This window comes from Corvus moneduloides, chromosome 13 (genome assembly GCF_009650955.1).
Source record: "Corvus moneduloides isolate bCorMon1 chromosome 13, bCorMon1.pri, whole genome shotgun sequence".
Taxonomy (NCBI): domain Eukaryota; kingdom Metazoa; phylum Chordata; class Aves; order Passeriformes; family Corvidae; genus Corvus; species Corvus moneduloides.
This window is the reverse complement of record NC_045488.1, coordinates 6,193,525-6,209,303: the sequence shown is the minus strand read 5'-3', so window position 1 is coordinate 6,209,303 and position 15,779 is coordinate 6,193,525. Positions and strand designations below refer to the sequence as shown.

The 15,779-nt window shown below is 42.9% G+C and overlaps 1 protein-coding gene across 1 annotated transcript in view; it reads left to right on the top strand.

Moving 5' to 3' along the window:
- AGBL1 (ATP/GTP binding protein like 1) overlaps positions 1-15,779 on the top strand; it is a 272,270-nt gene that overhangs the window by 93,392 nt on the left and 163,099 nt on the right. The window contains exon 18 of the mRNA XM_032123269.1: positions 10,743-10,923. Coding sequence (XP_031979160.1) covers positions 10,743-10,923 — 181 coding nt within the window. The remainder of the gene's footprint in view (positions 1-10,742; positions 10,924-15,779) is intronic.

Here is a 15,779-nt window from a genome sequence, read left to right as displayed (position 1 = left end):
TACAGAAGAAAAAATAATTCAAGGAGATCCTTTGATTTTGAGAGTTGATGGCAATGTTAGGTGGCAGGTGAAGGTTATTTTTTGATGTAAGGCATTTTTCATTAGCTGCATATTCTTGCGGTTAGAAAACATCAGTTAGAAGTCTCTTCATATTTTGAAAACAAGGTATTAGCGTAAGAAGCTTTGTTAGATACAGCAGGAAGATAAATCATTTTTGCAATACTAGCCATTAGCCTGTCATGACCACGATTTACAGGGATTTTCTTCTATATAAATAAATGTTTCTTTTAAAAGCACTCAGAGTTTACAGAGCAGGAGATGAAGTGACAGTGAATGCTCTGGAATAGAATGGTTTTGATACGAGTTCTTCTTACGGCACGTAAGAGAGGAGCTCATGCTGTGGATTGTACAGGCTGTATAGGGTGGATGAGCTATAGTGGAAGGATTCTGGGGCAGAGTCAGTTGGAAAAGTTCAAAGTTCTGCTGGGGAAGTGTTGGGGTGAAAGTGCAGGAAGGCACTGGGATTGAGGAAACGGCACAGCACCAGCTTCATGAAGTCAGTCTGTGTACTACACATCAGAAATTCAAACTAATTAGGAGCCATCATTTGTGCTGTTAAATTATTTGCCTAAAAGAACCTTCTGGAAAATGTTTTTTAAAATAAGTTTAATATCACTTCGGAAACTATGGAGAACAAAAAGCTCTCCTGTGGGAAAGCTGCCACTTTTGCAGTGATACATGGAGTGCCAAGGAAGGACATCACATGTTCTACTTCTGTTTCTTCTGGGGCTGCCCAGACTGTTCTGCAGCCTGACTCCTTTATACATGAGAACCTTTTTCTACACTTTGTAGCAACTTGTGGGGATAAAAAGAACATTTTCCCTCACCATAGCCTTCCTACCACCCTATTTTCTTGAACAAACTACTCTTCCTAACTTGACACTCTGCTCCCTGCAGTGATTGATGTAGGAAGACATCATCCATTAGACATCGTTTTGCCAACATCTGAAGGGAAGAACTTACTGACCCAAGACAGGGACTGCTTAGTATGTTTTTCCACAGACTGTTTGAAATTTCTGCATGTTATCTGCTTTATGCAGTGGCAAATTCTTTTCCACCCAGTTTTGTCAAATACTCTGGGACTCAGATTGCGCTCTTTGAGCCTGATCCTTTCTTCATCCTTAGGGTATCTCAATAGTAGAACTGCTTGAAAAAATTATGGTATGAACTTAGTTGGGAACTTTGAGGCTCGTCTCTGCTATTTCTCTTGGAAAACTTATATTCTGCTTATGGTCTGTCACACAACATCTCTTGTAGTCTAGGAGATGAAGCAGGAGATGGTGCTGCTTTTGTCATGATACAAGATCATTGGGCCAGCATCAGTTTTGCTCTCTTGATGATCTGATTGAAAGACCTTTTATGGTGAGCCCTTATTTGTGTTCTTTTGCTCAGGTGTTTGGGGAGTTCATCTAAGACCTTGCTATGAAGACAAGATTCATTATTCAAAGTTTGGAGACAGTTTTACCTTGTTGATCTCTTGTTTGTGGAAAGCAAGAATTTCCTTTGGGATCAGCTCCGGACAGTGCAGTTCCAAGATTTAGGATAGACTTGGACAGCAGTGATGTAAAAATCAATTTAGTGATGCCACAAATGAAGTCAACCTGCAGAAGGTCCTTTACTGTGAAGCTGTTGGCATAGTGAGGTGTTAGAAGATGTCTTTTGTAGACTTTCTGTTTATTTCCTTTTTCCTCTGAGTTTTTTATACGTAAGAAAACACACAGTTTAAAATTCTCATAGTTTGCTTACTTCAGGAGAAATACAGAATAATATTTTTAAGAAACATTCCCTGCTTGACTGATTCTGGAGCAATGGAGTGATAAATATCACATCAAGTGAAGACCAAAAATTTAATTTTTACCATCAGAGGCAATCTGTGATGCATTTTATCTTAACAAAAATTGATATTTTATCACTTTGACAATGAGAGGCTCTGATTGTACTTTCTTTTAATATATTTTACTACTTTCAAGTCATTCCCTGAGGAAGACTTCAAGTCAGGGAGAGATGGATCTGTGCCACTTAAAAGCGTAACACATATTTAAGAATAAACATTATTTTATGCTGTAGGTGGTAATAGTGGTCTTTAAGTATGTTCTGCATAAAAAGTAAAGAGGTTTTTTTTATAGAGTTTGTCTTCTCTAGAGCAAAACACAAGAGAACTTGTTTTCCTGTTAAACTTGGCTGTTATTCCCAGTGGTGAAAGAAACTCTGGCAGGTGCTCCATTTCCCATGCCCATTTTAGGGCTCACAGGCCCCATTGCAGGTTCTAAGTTCATCTTTGAGTGGACAAAATGTTGAGATCTTCACCCAACGTTTTACCATTCCTTTCATGCCTGGATTTCCCAGAAGGAGAATTTCCAGCAAAATAAGGGCTTCTCAACTGGATCCATGGAAGTTAGCAAAGAAAACAAATTCCTGTTGGGTTATTTCTGTCCCCAGGCACTGCAAGATTGTTGTGTACAAAATGACTTCTTGTGCTCTGGGCAATGTGGTTTTAATGTTAACTTCCACCTCTCCACAGGGGAGAGTTTTTAGTGTAACTCACTGATGTTCAGTCTAAATGTTCCTTTGTGGAGTTTCATCCCATTAACCCCGGGTTCACCCGAGTTTGGCACTCTGAGCGATTCCTCTTGCGCTGTGCCTGCTCTGGAAGCGATGGCAGTGAAGGGCACGGGGTGTTGTTCTGGGGGTAAAGGCTGTGTCCCTCACAGGCAGGAGATGGGGACTGAGGCATTAGTCACTGTGAGAAAACCATTTATTCCTGGAGTGTGTTCTGGGGGCATCCCCTCTGCCAGCAGCTCCTGCTCCACACTGTCCATCTGCTGCCCTTAAATTCTGCACAGAAGCTATTAGTGCCATCCACAGAGCAGGGGACATGGCCAGAGGGCAGCTCATGCCTCAGAGTTCACAGCTCGGTGATGCTCTGCCCTGTAGGTGCAAAGGCAGCTTGATCCCTTTAGGGATCAGATACTCAGAAGCCTCTCTGGCAGGGGATCTAACCAGAAAGTGCAGTTGTTTTCCCTACAGTGTTGAAATGTGCCTTGCAAATGAGGAAGACGAGCTGTGAGTGAGAAGTGTGTATGCAGAATGAAATGTAAAAGCAAGGGGTTGAAAATATTGTTGGTTTGGAGCTGAAGCCTTATTAAAGTCCTGCCCGTCCTATTTGGGCAAATTCTTTCTAAAGTATCGAATGTCACCAAAATCCCATTAAACTGTCACATAAATTATCAGGGTTTCCTTTTTCCATCACTGTGGATTACCCAGGGAGATATTTTTATGACAATGGAAGCTTTTTCAGTCTGCTCCTCCTGCCTGATTTCATTTCAGATGAAATCCTTCTCTCAGAAAAGAGCCCATGGATTTTATAGCTCTATGGATCTCTGCACTCTGCCTGTTACCGCAGATGTCCTTCAGGTCTCTGTGTACTTATCTCTTGCCTGCACCTTCTTTTAGGCATGGGACAGTTTAGGGCAATGTTCTGGTTCTTCTCTCAGGGTCAGCATTGTTGTCTTTGTGCAAAAACCCTAGAAAATGAAAGCCACACATATGCCTAACTTGAAAACACTGCTTTTTCCTACTTGCCAGATCTCAGAGGTTTGCATCTCTGCAAGACAGTCTACATTTTTCCAATGCTGACTGAAAACACATGGATTGATGGCCTGGCCATGGCAATACAAAATACTTGAGTATCTGAAATTGCCTGCTGCCACAGAACAAATTAAAGCCATAATATGTGTGTTACAGAAGCAGGGGATGATAGATCCTTGCCTGCCTTCTGACAGATAATCTGGAGCTCCCAACATCAGCTACCTAGATCATGTGTTGGAGCTGATCTTAGTGGTTGCTGCTCACACCTTTCAAGGGATAGATACAAGCTGAGAAATGATAATCTTAAGGGTAATAGAGGGGCTTTGGAAGATCATTACTAATGAGAGAAATCCCAGAAATCTTATTACTCCAATCTTGAAGTGGCGAGATTGCCACTAAATGAGCACGTAAGACAGAATTTTCCATAAATAATTCTGATCTGTATGTGGGAATAAGCTCTAATGGTGTCAAACTATGATGATGAAATATTTCTGATTAGCCACTAATTAGTGGCTAATGATTAACATGGCTTAAAATGGCTAACATTAAGTAGTAAGCAGACACCTTGCATCAAAGAGAACACAGGATCTGCCTTGTGGACTGGCATAGTAATTCCAGCAGCCCTCAGAATAGAGAGCTAATTCCAGAGGAATAAGGGGAATCATGGACCAAGTTTCTAAAGGAGCTAGCACAAGTTATGTGGCTATAGGTCTGTGCTGACACTGTTCTGGGTGCTGTAGTGGAGTTTCTTGGCACAGGACTTTATGAACAAGAACCCAGCAGGAGGGAGGGCAGTCAGGTCACCACAGGTTGGCTTTGTTGACAGTAACTTGTGTTTCTTTTTATGCAGCCTAGTCCCAGCGGACAGTGAGGACAGCTGATTGCAATCTCTTTTTATAGCAGCCTTTTGCAATTTAAAGGTTATTTCTCCTTCCTCTTTGTTCATCTTTTCTTTCTGGGTCTGAAGCCCACTTTCTCCAGTTTTTCTGCCTAAGACTTCTAAACACTTTATAATTTCCAATGACCTCTTCAGTTTTCATCAATTTTTTAACCTATGGTGGGCAGCAGTGGGCACAGCACTGCAGCTATTTGGTTTTGCTCACTGGGTTGAGCAGAGGGAAGTAACAGTGTTCCATGCCTTGGCTATGAAGCTGCCTAGAGTGAGTCCCAGGAGAGCTGCCATTTTTGCAACTGCTTTGCATCACTATCTCATCTGCTGTAATCCCCTGATCCTAATCCTTCTTGGCAGTACTTCTTCCTAACCAGCTGTCCCCCATCTTGGTTTTATGCCCTTGGAATGTGGCTGAGGGGAGCAGAGATGGATGGCAGCAGTGAGCACAGGTGGGGGAGGCACACCCAGGCAGAGGAACTCCTCTGCTAGTGACAGCTCTGGGAGAAGGTAAATGCAGGTAACTTGCTTGGCAGCAGAGTAATAAGGTACCTGCATGGTTTCAGTTTTGAAGTCTGATGATATTCAAACAGCTCAGAGGGTGTGCAGAGTGACACTGGATATGCCAGTGAATGCTGAGTGGGTGTATGAAGGCCTGGATGATGCAGTGGTTGGAAATTTCAGCTGGACTAATGCAGGTGCACACACTTGGGATGTTAGTTATAAACTGAAACAATTTGCAAAAGGTTATAGTAGGTTTTCCATGGGTGTAAGTTCTGAAAATAAGGTTCAGTTGTTCCACAATCTTCCCCAAGAGGTATGCTTTGATTTGAAGTGGAATTAGTTCCTGTGAGTTTTCTTTGCCTTCAGTCATACTGAAGGTCCTGCTAAATAATTGTACTGGTTCCTGCTGCTTTAAGAGCTTGGGATTTTGGAACTTTCCCCAAAGCAGGCTTGACAACTTGCTTACCAATTTCCTGGAGCTCAAACCCAGCATTAGTAGGCTGTCAAGCTGAACTGAGGCTGAGCAGTCTGTACCCATATTCAGCTCCCTGATCATCTCTGATTCAGAGGTGAATGAATTCATAAAACATGTACACAAAAGAAGGTTGCCAAGCAACTTAGAGGCTGAAACTCCCCCACCAAGCTAGGAAGGTAGAGAACAGGCTGCTGAGATGATTTGTAATGTTCACTTCTTTGCCATAGGTAACACTAATAATACATATAATATAGAAATATTTAAGAAAGGAAAACTCATTGATAACTCTGGAAAACAACAGCTGATCCTGCTAGACTGTATTTTGCCTCTGTATTAAGATGGGTCTTCTTTTGGAGCATTTAGCCAAAAGCAGGCACAGCAAGGAGAGAGCAATCTGGGGTGTGGGGGAGATGGGCAGGAAAGAATTATTCTGTCTTAAGGCAACCCAAAGTCTGACAACTAGTAGAAAAGTTTTAGGAGGAGAGAAAAGTATCTGACAGATTCTGCCTCAGATCATGCTCATTGTTTTCTGTGATCTCAGTATTTGATGCTTTTTATAAGTATACTATTATATATTCATTGTACACCACACCATGTTCTCTTTGGCTTTGCATACCTATGCAGCCTTGGGCGTGATGCAGCTGTGACATGCATGGCAGAGCTATGTGATGGTCCTCCTCTTTACCCATCATTTACTCACAGAATAGCCTGTAGTGGGCACAGCTAAGTTGGAAGGGAAAGTTTTGCTTTCTTGGGTTTTCTCTACTATATCCCAGGGTAAACTTGACCCTTTGATCTGTGTCATGTTCATGGTAGTCATGCTGTACTTAGATATAACGGAGAAAAAGAAGCCTGTGTCTTAATGGCCCTGGGCTTGTGTAAAGGAAAGAGAGGAATGCAGAGGCACAGCCAGAAACTTTCAGCCCAAGACCCAGATCTAGGCTGAATTTTTCACATGCTGTGTATATAATTCCTTTTGACTCCTTAAAAAATCCTAGCCCTGTGTTATTTCAATGCCCTGTCCCTTTACAAATAGCATGGTTCAAACCTCAGCTTGAAATAATTTAGAACAGCAGCCCAGATCAGGGCATCTGGAACTGCTTTTCATTTCCTTTCTGTGTTCCCCTTGATGAGGGACACTGCTGTGTTAATGGGGTTTTGTTCTTTTCTTTCAGGCTTCTCATTCTGCAATTGATGTCATGATTAGTGACATCAAAGTCACTTCCTAGTGAACCTTGGTGATGACATGACTAGAGGAGGATCCTTAGAGGCAGGAGATTAAGCAGTAAGTTAGCACAACTGGAAGAACAAAGCTCTCATCTTCATGCATATATCCACAATCAAAAATGAGTGAAGAGAAGGAGAGATGGGAATTAGGTGATGCATTAGTAAAATTATTATTCAAAGGTTCTTTGCTCGAAGTTTTGCAAGAGGAATCAGTGGTTCTTTAATCTCCCACCTTGGGTATTGTTGATGCCATGTTATATTCTGGGCATGTTGAAATGTAGCACAGTGGAAGGAGGCATGATTTGTTGGATAAGGCTTTATGTACCATGAAAAGATTCCTCCGCTTTCCCTTTTTATTATTTACATTCCCAGAGAAGGTTATGTGTCGTGTGGGCTTTGCAGAGATAAATGGCTAACCTGAGCTTTCTGGCAGCTTCCTCAGAACTTGGAAGGGAGCTACTTAAGTGTTGGCCTGAGGATTCTGAAGACTTAAGCACAGTTCTGATCCTAGGAGGAGGTACATGAGGAACCTGAGGTTGAGAGTACTTAACACAAGTTTGGCAGGGCATGGGAAGTTGTACCACAGGGCTCTGAAAGAGCAGAGAAGGGCAGCTGGGCACCAGTATAAACCAGTAAGCTGACTGGGTAGTCCTGAAGTGGTCTGGTCATGACTGCAGTTATGGGGGTGTTGGAAGTCAGGAATGAAGTGAACCAGCTGAGCTGTGTGCAGAGATCTTGACTGGTGCTGCCAGTTGAGTGTGGAACATGGCTGGCCAGTGCTCTGTCTACTCCTTTCATGAGCTCTGCTAATAGCAGTTAGCACAATAATTCCAAAGTAACTGGATATGCTGTAAAACATGGATTTGGGGGATTCCTGCTGTTTTCCAGGTGTTTCAAGGGTAGCAAGTTTTATGGGCATGTCATCAGCTCTTCGCTCTATTTGCTGCTTCATTAGTTTTCACGCTGGGAGCACTCTGGGGGAGCAGCATTTGGATGTGGGATTTGGTTGTGATGGCTCCTGTGAAGGGAACAGGCAGTTAACAAGCTCTGTGGTTTCCTTGCTTGTACAAACCTTCCTTATGACTCTCCTGTGGGTGGGATGTCAGAGCTGCGGATGTGCGTGGCAGGAGGGGATCTTTCAAAGGAGACTTTCACTGGAACAGAGAGATTTCCTTGGCTGGAGCTGCAGGCTGTGGGGCCCTCCATTTGCACCCACAGGGAAACAGTGTAAGTCACCTCGGGTCTCTTTCCCTGCCCTCATGTTTCCTGGGGTTCAAGATCTGGAGACTCCAGGAGCTTTTCCAACACTGAGTCTAAGTAAGACAAGCTTGACTTTGATGAGCCTTGAGAGAAACAGCAGAACTCAGGTCTCTGCCAACTCCATGCTATTGCAATTAGCAGAATTATGGCAAATTGTCCTGGGTTTCTGACATGAGAAAACCATTGTTTGGAGGTTGGTTTTTTTGTTTTATTTTTTTGGTTTTTTTTGTTTTGTTTTGTTTTTATTTTATTTTATTTTTCTTATTTTGACTGAGGAATGAACCCCTCAATTAAGATGCTGAACTCTCTCCCAATATACAGAAGAGGTAAGAGTTGTTAAAGCTGTATTCATCAATTGCAAAAGAGAGCATGTTTTATTTTGCTCTGTGCTATTTACAGCTGTTGTCCATTAGAAGTCCTCAGGAGCCTCATTCCCAGCTATAACTGCACAGCCCCATAAGTTTAGCTCAGCAATGAGCCTGCAGAGCAGCACTAACTCATGGTGATGGGAGAAAGGAGAAAATGCTTGGAAATGGCAAAATGCAGCTGATGTCTTTGTGAACTCTAGCTTTTGTTTGTTGCTATTATAAAGCATTACTAAGGTAGATAGTAATGCACAATTAGCTGGAAAAGAATAGAACTAGTGTACTCTAATTTTGGGGGAAAAAAATCAGAATGTCTGGTTCTTCAGGAGCTAAAGGAGTCTTTTGCAGTCCGTAAGTGCCTAAGGCACTTATGTACATGTTGACGAAAATGTACTAACCCCGCCCCGCCCCCCCCCCCCCTCCCCCCAGTATGGTGAGGTGTAAGAATGATAAAAGCCTGATATGTGGGAAACAGAGTCCCAGTTGCTTTACTGGACCAGAACATGATTGCTCTGGATGAGCTCTTTGAGCTGGGAGTGCAATTCACTCTTCTAGTGCCCACCAACTGCTCAGGAGGGAGGTGTGGAGGGGGAATTATTTCCTAATCTGAGTGTGTCCCTGTATGATGTAACTAAATTGTGCTGTAATGTGTATACTGAACAGAACTGTGCAGAATATATAGTTAAGGGGAAAAATTAGTGCTTATTCCTTGTTTGAATGTGAAATGAGAAACTGCACTTGTATTCCCAGCTCTGACACAGCCTTTTCTTGGTCAGCTAAACAGCTCTTTAATACCATCTCTATTTTTGGGGACGGTGTTCTACCTCCTGGTTTTACTATGATTAATTAACGATTTGTAAAGCATTTGGAAGCTGAAGGATGGCTTTGGGAGCTAAGGACAAGGGCTAAATTGCTAATTCAGCTTTTGTTTACAAGGGCATTCAGCTGATGCCTTTGGTTTTGCTTTCTGTCCTGTTGTCTCTCCCTGTCCTGTCAGTTGGGGCCCTTCAGTTCATGAAGGGAACAGAGGCTGAGCTCTGACGTTGTCTGATCGAGCAGGACAAACCTGCCCTGGCATGGCTGTGATGCCCTGACAGATAAAACTTTCCACTGAAGTAAATCTGTCAGGTTGACTTGTGATAGTGAATGCTCACAAAAGGATCATTTTAAGACAGATAATTGCTTTCTCCTTTCCTTTTATTTTCTGTGCCTGGCAGGTGTCTCCTTCTGCCTTCTCCTGTTTCCTTGGCCCATCCCTGAAGTGTGCTCAGCACAGATGGGATCTTCAAAGAATCTGCTGTCAAACTTGGTCTTTTCTAAGCATATGTATGCTGAGAGTTTTTGGAGGCTTGTAACTAGACCAAATGTGTTTAGTGGTTTTTCACAGGAACAGCAAATAACATATCTGATAACAAGGCAACTTTTGCTGTTATGTTGCAAGTCTATTTTGAAATAGGTTCAGTAGAGATTATTGATGAACTGTTTAGTAAAAAATTGATTTTTTTTTTTAAAGCAGCCCCCGAAACCTCTTCCCTACCCCAAATTGCCACAGCTTATGTTTCCATGCATGAAAGTAGTGCTAGAAACAGATGAACTCTTCTAGCTGCAACTTCTGAAAATCAGCCTTTCTAATCTGAGTAAGCATCTATATTACATAAAACTGAAAATGTCATTCCACCAAAAGAAACAGCCTGCCTTAGCTATGTGCATTGTTTTTTCTACCTTTTGTTTTATGGTTGTGAAATAATGGCTAGGTTTGAGTGCTCAGCCTCTGCAGCTCTGGTGAACGTATTAGTGCAGTTTCCTTAATTATATCAGTTTAGTTCAATTAATTATGATTTTGACCCTACAACACATTATTTCCAGAGATCAGGCAGCTTGCATGTCCTTGGAGCCCTTATGGGTGGGCAAATCTGCTTAGACATTTAGAAAGTTCTGAATTGTTAATGGTGAAATACTGAAAGTGGAGCAGGACCTTAGAAAATGAAATAATTTCTTGCTGCCTTTTAAACCATAGTGAAATTTAATGGGATCAAGCTTTCAATAATTGCTAGAAAGTATGGTAAAGCTCTTTGGAGAGGCAGTAACCTGTACCTGCAGAATGCTCTACAATGGAAAGTAAATATCTGTATGGTATCACAGAATAAACAAACAGAGGGATAGAGATGAAACAGGCTCTGTGCTGGTTCTGAGGTCCAAATCTGTGATCAATTAGCACCTTGAGAAAATATCTAGACTGTCTAGGGGGATGTGTTTTCCTCAGAATCCATTTTGGATTGTTACCTAAATTCAAAAGGAATAAAATCCACTTGCAAAGATATTATTCAAAGAAAAGCTCTGTTCAGTTTAGGGGTGTTTTTGCTTTGTTTTGCAGGCAATCGTCCTTACGTGTTCCTCACAGCCCGTGTTCACCCTGGTGAGAGCAATGCCAGCTGGGTGATGAAGGGGACCCTGGAGTTCCTCGTGAGCACTGATCCCATTGCTGAGCTCCTGAGGAAATGCTTCATCTTCAAGATTGTGCCCATGCTTAATCCTGATGGAGTCATCAATGGCAAGTGAGTTGTGATGTGTGCTTGTTCTGGGGCTTGTCTGTGCACCCGGCAGGTCTCGTCTTCAGTGTTGGTGCTGGGAGAATTCCCTTTGCCTCATGTTTTATTCATCCTGTTATCAGTTCTGTATGGAATATGTGACTCTGAGACATGGCATGGTGTGCTGTCCTGCATCTGTCAGTGGCCTTAAGATCTCTCAATTGCCTGGAAGGAGTGTTAGTGGTGCTGGAGAAACAGGATCTTTATTGATAAATGGAGGTTATCAATAAGGCAGGGCAGATTACAGCTGCAAGGCAGATATGCTTTGCAAAAACTGGCTGTAATTAATGCTTTGTATAGCCTGGTGGGAGGAGGATGAGTAAGGATTTTTTAATTTTCATAGAAATATTTCTGTATAGTGAAGCTTCTTCCTTCTCCCACCTTCTTTTCAATCTTCTTTCCCACATGTTTCCTAAGAGATACTGAATCTGATCTTGGAAAAATATTGATTTCTTTTGCATTCTTTACCTCATACCCTCCCTATCCACCCACACTAACTTCCCTCTCCCTGTACATGACTGGAAAAGGTGCAACTCTGCTCGTAATATGCTGAGATGAAATCAATATTGCTGTGTGAAACCTTGAAGAGTGCACAAAGGTAAGGCAGGCTTGCGCTTTTTTGGAAAATAAATCTCCTTCTCTTGCAGACAGTGGGATTTGTTCACTTTGGGTGTTTGTGGAGTGGCAGTGAGTTAATAACTGTTGGTTCTGCCTGATGGAGGGGAAGGACATCATGATCACATCCCACCAGTGGGTGCTGACTTGTGTGTCTTGACCTGGTAATGGGGTCTTGCAGGGTTTGTCACAGCTGTGTCCCCTGGCTCATTGCAGTGGAACACAGGACAAATGTCAAAGCTGAAAGATGGGCTTAAACAAGCACTGGAACACGGCAAAGCATAGAGGACCTTTTCTTAAGCTACGTTCCCTCACCTCCTTTGGGGTTGGGCTGTGCAGATTGAGTGTTGCAGGAGCAGAAAAGCAATCCTGAGCAATAGCTGCGTTGAGTTGGGTTTTAAACTTGGGTTTGGGGTGAGAGATTTCACCAGGGAGCACCTTGGGTCTTTCTGACAGTCTCTAGTCTGTGAAGTCACAGCTTTTGGGCTGCTGAGCTCCCCAGGGCCTGGGTCTGCCAGAAGTCTGGGAGGACTGTTCAGAATAGATGGGTACTGCCCCATCTTGGTGCCTCTGTTGGCACCAAATTCTTTCTTGATCCTCGCAGACAGAAGGAACAAGAAAAACAATTGTGGCTTCCGCCCCCTTATTTTCTTCCTCTCACTACACTTCGTTAAATTTTCCGTCAGATGCAAGACTGGAGGGAGTGCCCAAGCTTTTCCTCCAGCTGTCAGGAGTCAGTGTAGCAGAGAAGGGACCTTCAGGAGGGAGAATGTGGCTCTTGGTGACACCTGAGTGAAGGGTATGGCCCAGGCCTGTGTCACACAGGAGGGTGTTTACTGTTCTGTGGTGCAGATGAGCTTGAACTGTAGTTAAATCTGGTGATGAATTAAAAGTTTAGTAAACCTCAAATGTGGGATGGGACCAGGGGAACAGGGACTTGGCCATGGTTCCTTTACTGATCGTGAGGCATGGAGGGGGCAGTAATTCATTCCTTTATGCCTTAAATTAAAGACATCTCTCTTGTGAAGCCTCCTGTGGCCCACATACTCTTCTTGTTTCTTTATATGTCTGGTTTTTAGTAGCCTTGGTTCCTCCTATATTAAAAGAAATGTTTTTGTTCTGGGCCTCAGGTTTACTGGTAGTGTGTAAGAGCGTGTGTGGGTGTGTAAGCGCTGCCACCTCCTTCCTCTTCCTTTACTTGCTTTTAATGTTTCCTTTTTCTTTTCATCTGCTTCCCTTTTCTCACTCTTCCCTCCTGTTGAATCAAGGCTTTTCATTCAAAAGAAATGGATGCATTTTATAAATTAATGAACCAATGAGTGGAGATGGGAGCTGGTGAGTCTTTTTTTGATAAAGGAAATGTGTTGGAAGCCTCATGATTTCTTTAAAGCTGTGGGGTAACCATAGTAGCAACCAGGTAGAGGAAGTCCTGATTTTTATTTTGGATTATAGCCATGGATTATTCTTTATATGGTTTAAAAACATCCTGTTCCCTCCTGCACCTGCTCTCCCACAACACAGGCTGAGTAAGCTTTGCCTCTCCAAGGTAAGGCAGGTGAGATGCTGGGTTTTCTGTCTCTCCACTGATGTTCCCTCCCTTTAATTTACTCTGTTCCTTATTTACTCAGGGGCTTTGTTCATTACCTCCTCAAACCTATCAGAGAAAAGCTTCAGTTTTTTGACAATTAGTGAAATGAAGAGGGAGAAATGCCCTCTAAAATCTCTTCTAGAACAGTTTTCCTCTGCACACTCTCAAAAACTACAAAGGAAAAAAGGAGTGTGCTCCCACTTAACCTTTGGAACCTGGTCCTTTCTGTTTGGAAAGATGATCTTAAGAGGAGGAGAAGAAGCACATTTGTCTCTATACCCAAACACACTATTTGTATAAATGACCTTTTTCTCTCCTGTATTAATGCTTGCTCTCCTGAATTGGAGACATTGTGTTCTCTGGGCAATAAGAGGCAGAAAGGATCAGGGATTGGAAAAAAAAAGCTAATGGCTGGTCTAAGGCGTCGGTTTATGATGCAGAACTGCCTCCTCAAGGACTAAATCTTGAGGTGGTGTCACACAAAGCTGTACAACTGCAGACATCGCTCCTTCTCTTTATTGCTTGTCTGTGGTCAGAGGATTGAAAGGGAAGTTTAATTCTAAATTGGTGCCATGCACTCTGCAAACACACTCCAAAGGCTCTCTCCAGACTGGTTAACCTATGATGTGTGTGTTTCTCTAAGGATAGTGCAGAGATGTGAGAAGGCTGGGAAAGGAGTGGTTTTGAATTAATGCAATCTCTCTCTAGGAGAGAGGTGCTACAGGAGTGATGTGCTGCTCTTTGGCAGATGCTGTATGAGTCTGTCCCCACGTTTTTTTCAGAAGTTCCGCACCTAAATTGTCACTACCCTGCCAAAAGTAGTTGGTTAGGCATATGTGGAAGGCAAGGCATACTTGGAAAAAAAAGAACATTTTGTAAATTGGGAAAGACTCAACCATCACATACACTGGCTGTGCTCTGAGATGCACACTCTAAGGGGGCAGGTTCGTGTGCACTGGTGCTTTCCTGAAGACCTCAGAGATGACAAAGATATGTAAGATCTGTGAACATCTATCCTGGAATATTTGGTGGCTCTGGGAAGTGAATATGAAATGTGGGCTAATTTTCCTCAAGTGGAGCAGAAATTTTTACATCTCTTTGCTGCTTTGGTGCCTCAGGTGTTGCTTCTGTTGCCTTCCACTGAGAGGGCAGTGATGGATCTGAGAGCTTAGGGTAGCAAATGTGGCCAGTGCCTGCACAGCATGAGATAAAATATGAGCTGCAGTATTTCTTAGTTCTCATCTCTGAGAATTGTTCCTTGGTGGAGCCAGAAATGGTGTCTGGCCCTGCACCACACACTCGTCTGAGTTCCTCTCTGCTCTGGGAGGTGCCCCAGTTTCATCCAAGGCCCTTTGTGCCGTGCTGATGTGACAGCCCATCCTTGGCTCTCCTTCTGTGATAAACATCCCCCTGCAGACAGCTGCACCCCAGGACTCTCCCTTCTGACAGCACTTCCAGTGCAGGATTGTTTATTCCTTCCTTTATCAGCCAGAGCTGCTGGGCCCCCTGAGTTATTAGCTCTATTCACTCATTGTCAGTGTTTCCTCCTTCGTAAATATGCCCCCATATGTCTCTGCTCCTGAGGAATATGCTTTCTTTTCTATTTACTGCTTTTCCCAGGCCCCCACCTCCTCATTGCTCTCTCCACCCAATGGCCCAATAACAGCCAAGGAGATAAATAAACTACATAACTCTTCCCAGCTATTATTTTTTGTTGTTGTTGTTGCCCCTGCATGGTAATATATATAATAACAAGGAAACAAATCTTATTACTAAAGTAATTACAATAAATAAAAAGCTGAGAGGGGAGATGAAGGAAGGGTCTGTCAGGGGAGTGATTGCAGGAGGATTTTTTAAAATTTAATTTACTCGAGATGTTCTCTGCCACTTTGCTGATACCCTGCTGAGGGGGGCTGTGACTAATTAGCAGCCAGCTGTTGTTTTACCACCCTCACCTAATTTATAGCGTGCCTGAGCCTCTAAAACAGGAGCCTGTGTGATATCATTTTCTGTGGGACTCAGCACCAGCCTTGTCTCAGTGGTTGGCTTTATTGCTTGGTGCTTTTGTTTCTCAGAAGCTGTACAGCTGAAATGTTGGGTGCTTTGCTACAATTGCTTTTGTCTTCAACATATCCCATGTGCTTCCAGGAGTTTGAGCCAGAGAGGGAACACAATTTATTGCTTAGAACTGCTTGTGACAGTGTCCAGCCTAGTAACTGACCAACACAACTGCTGCTTTTTGACTAAAAAGTGTGGCATGGACAGGATCTAAGTTGTTTGTTTTTTTTTTTTTTTTTAATTTTGAGGCCTCATTCTCCTGTTGGTAGGTTTCTTATGGAAGCACCATATTGTTCTTGCTAATAGAATGGAGATTGCAATATCATCTGTCTTCTAAATGGTCATGAAATCTAATTAGTTAATGGCCATATTAAAAACTGGAAGGATCCAGTGCATTTCATCGGTCTCCCAGTTGCCAATTGCCAAGGCATGTGCAGCCTCTGTAAGCTCAGTAAAGGTACCCAATTAGCTGTGTGTGTGTCCCTTTGCTCTTTTCTATACAATTAATGCTGGTGATGCAAGGTCACCTGGAGATTTTACTACAAAAGTCCCTGGGTGTGGG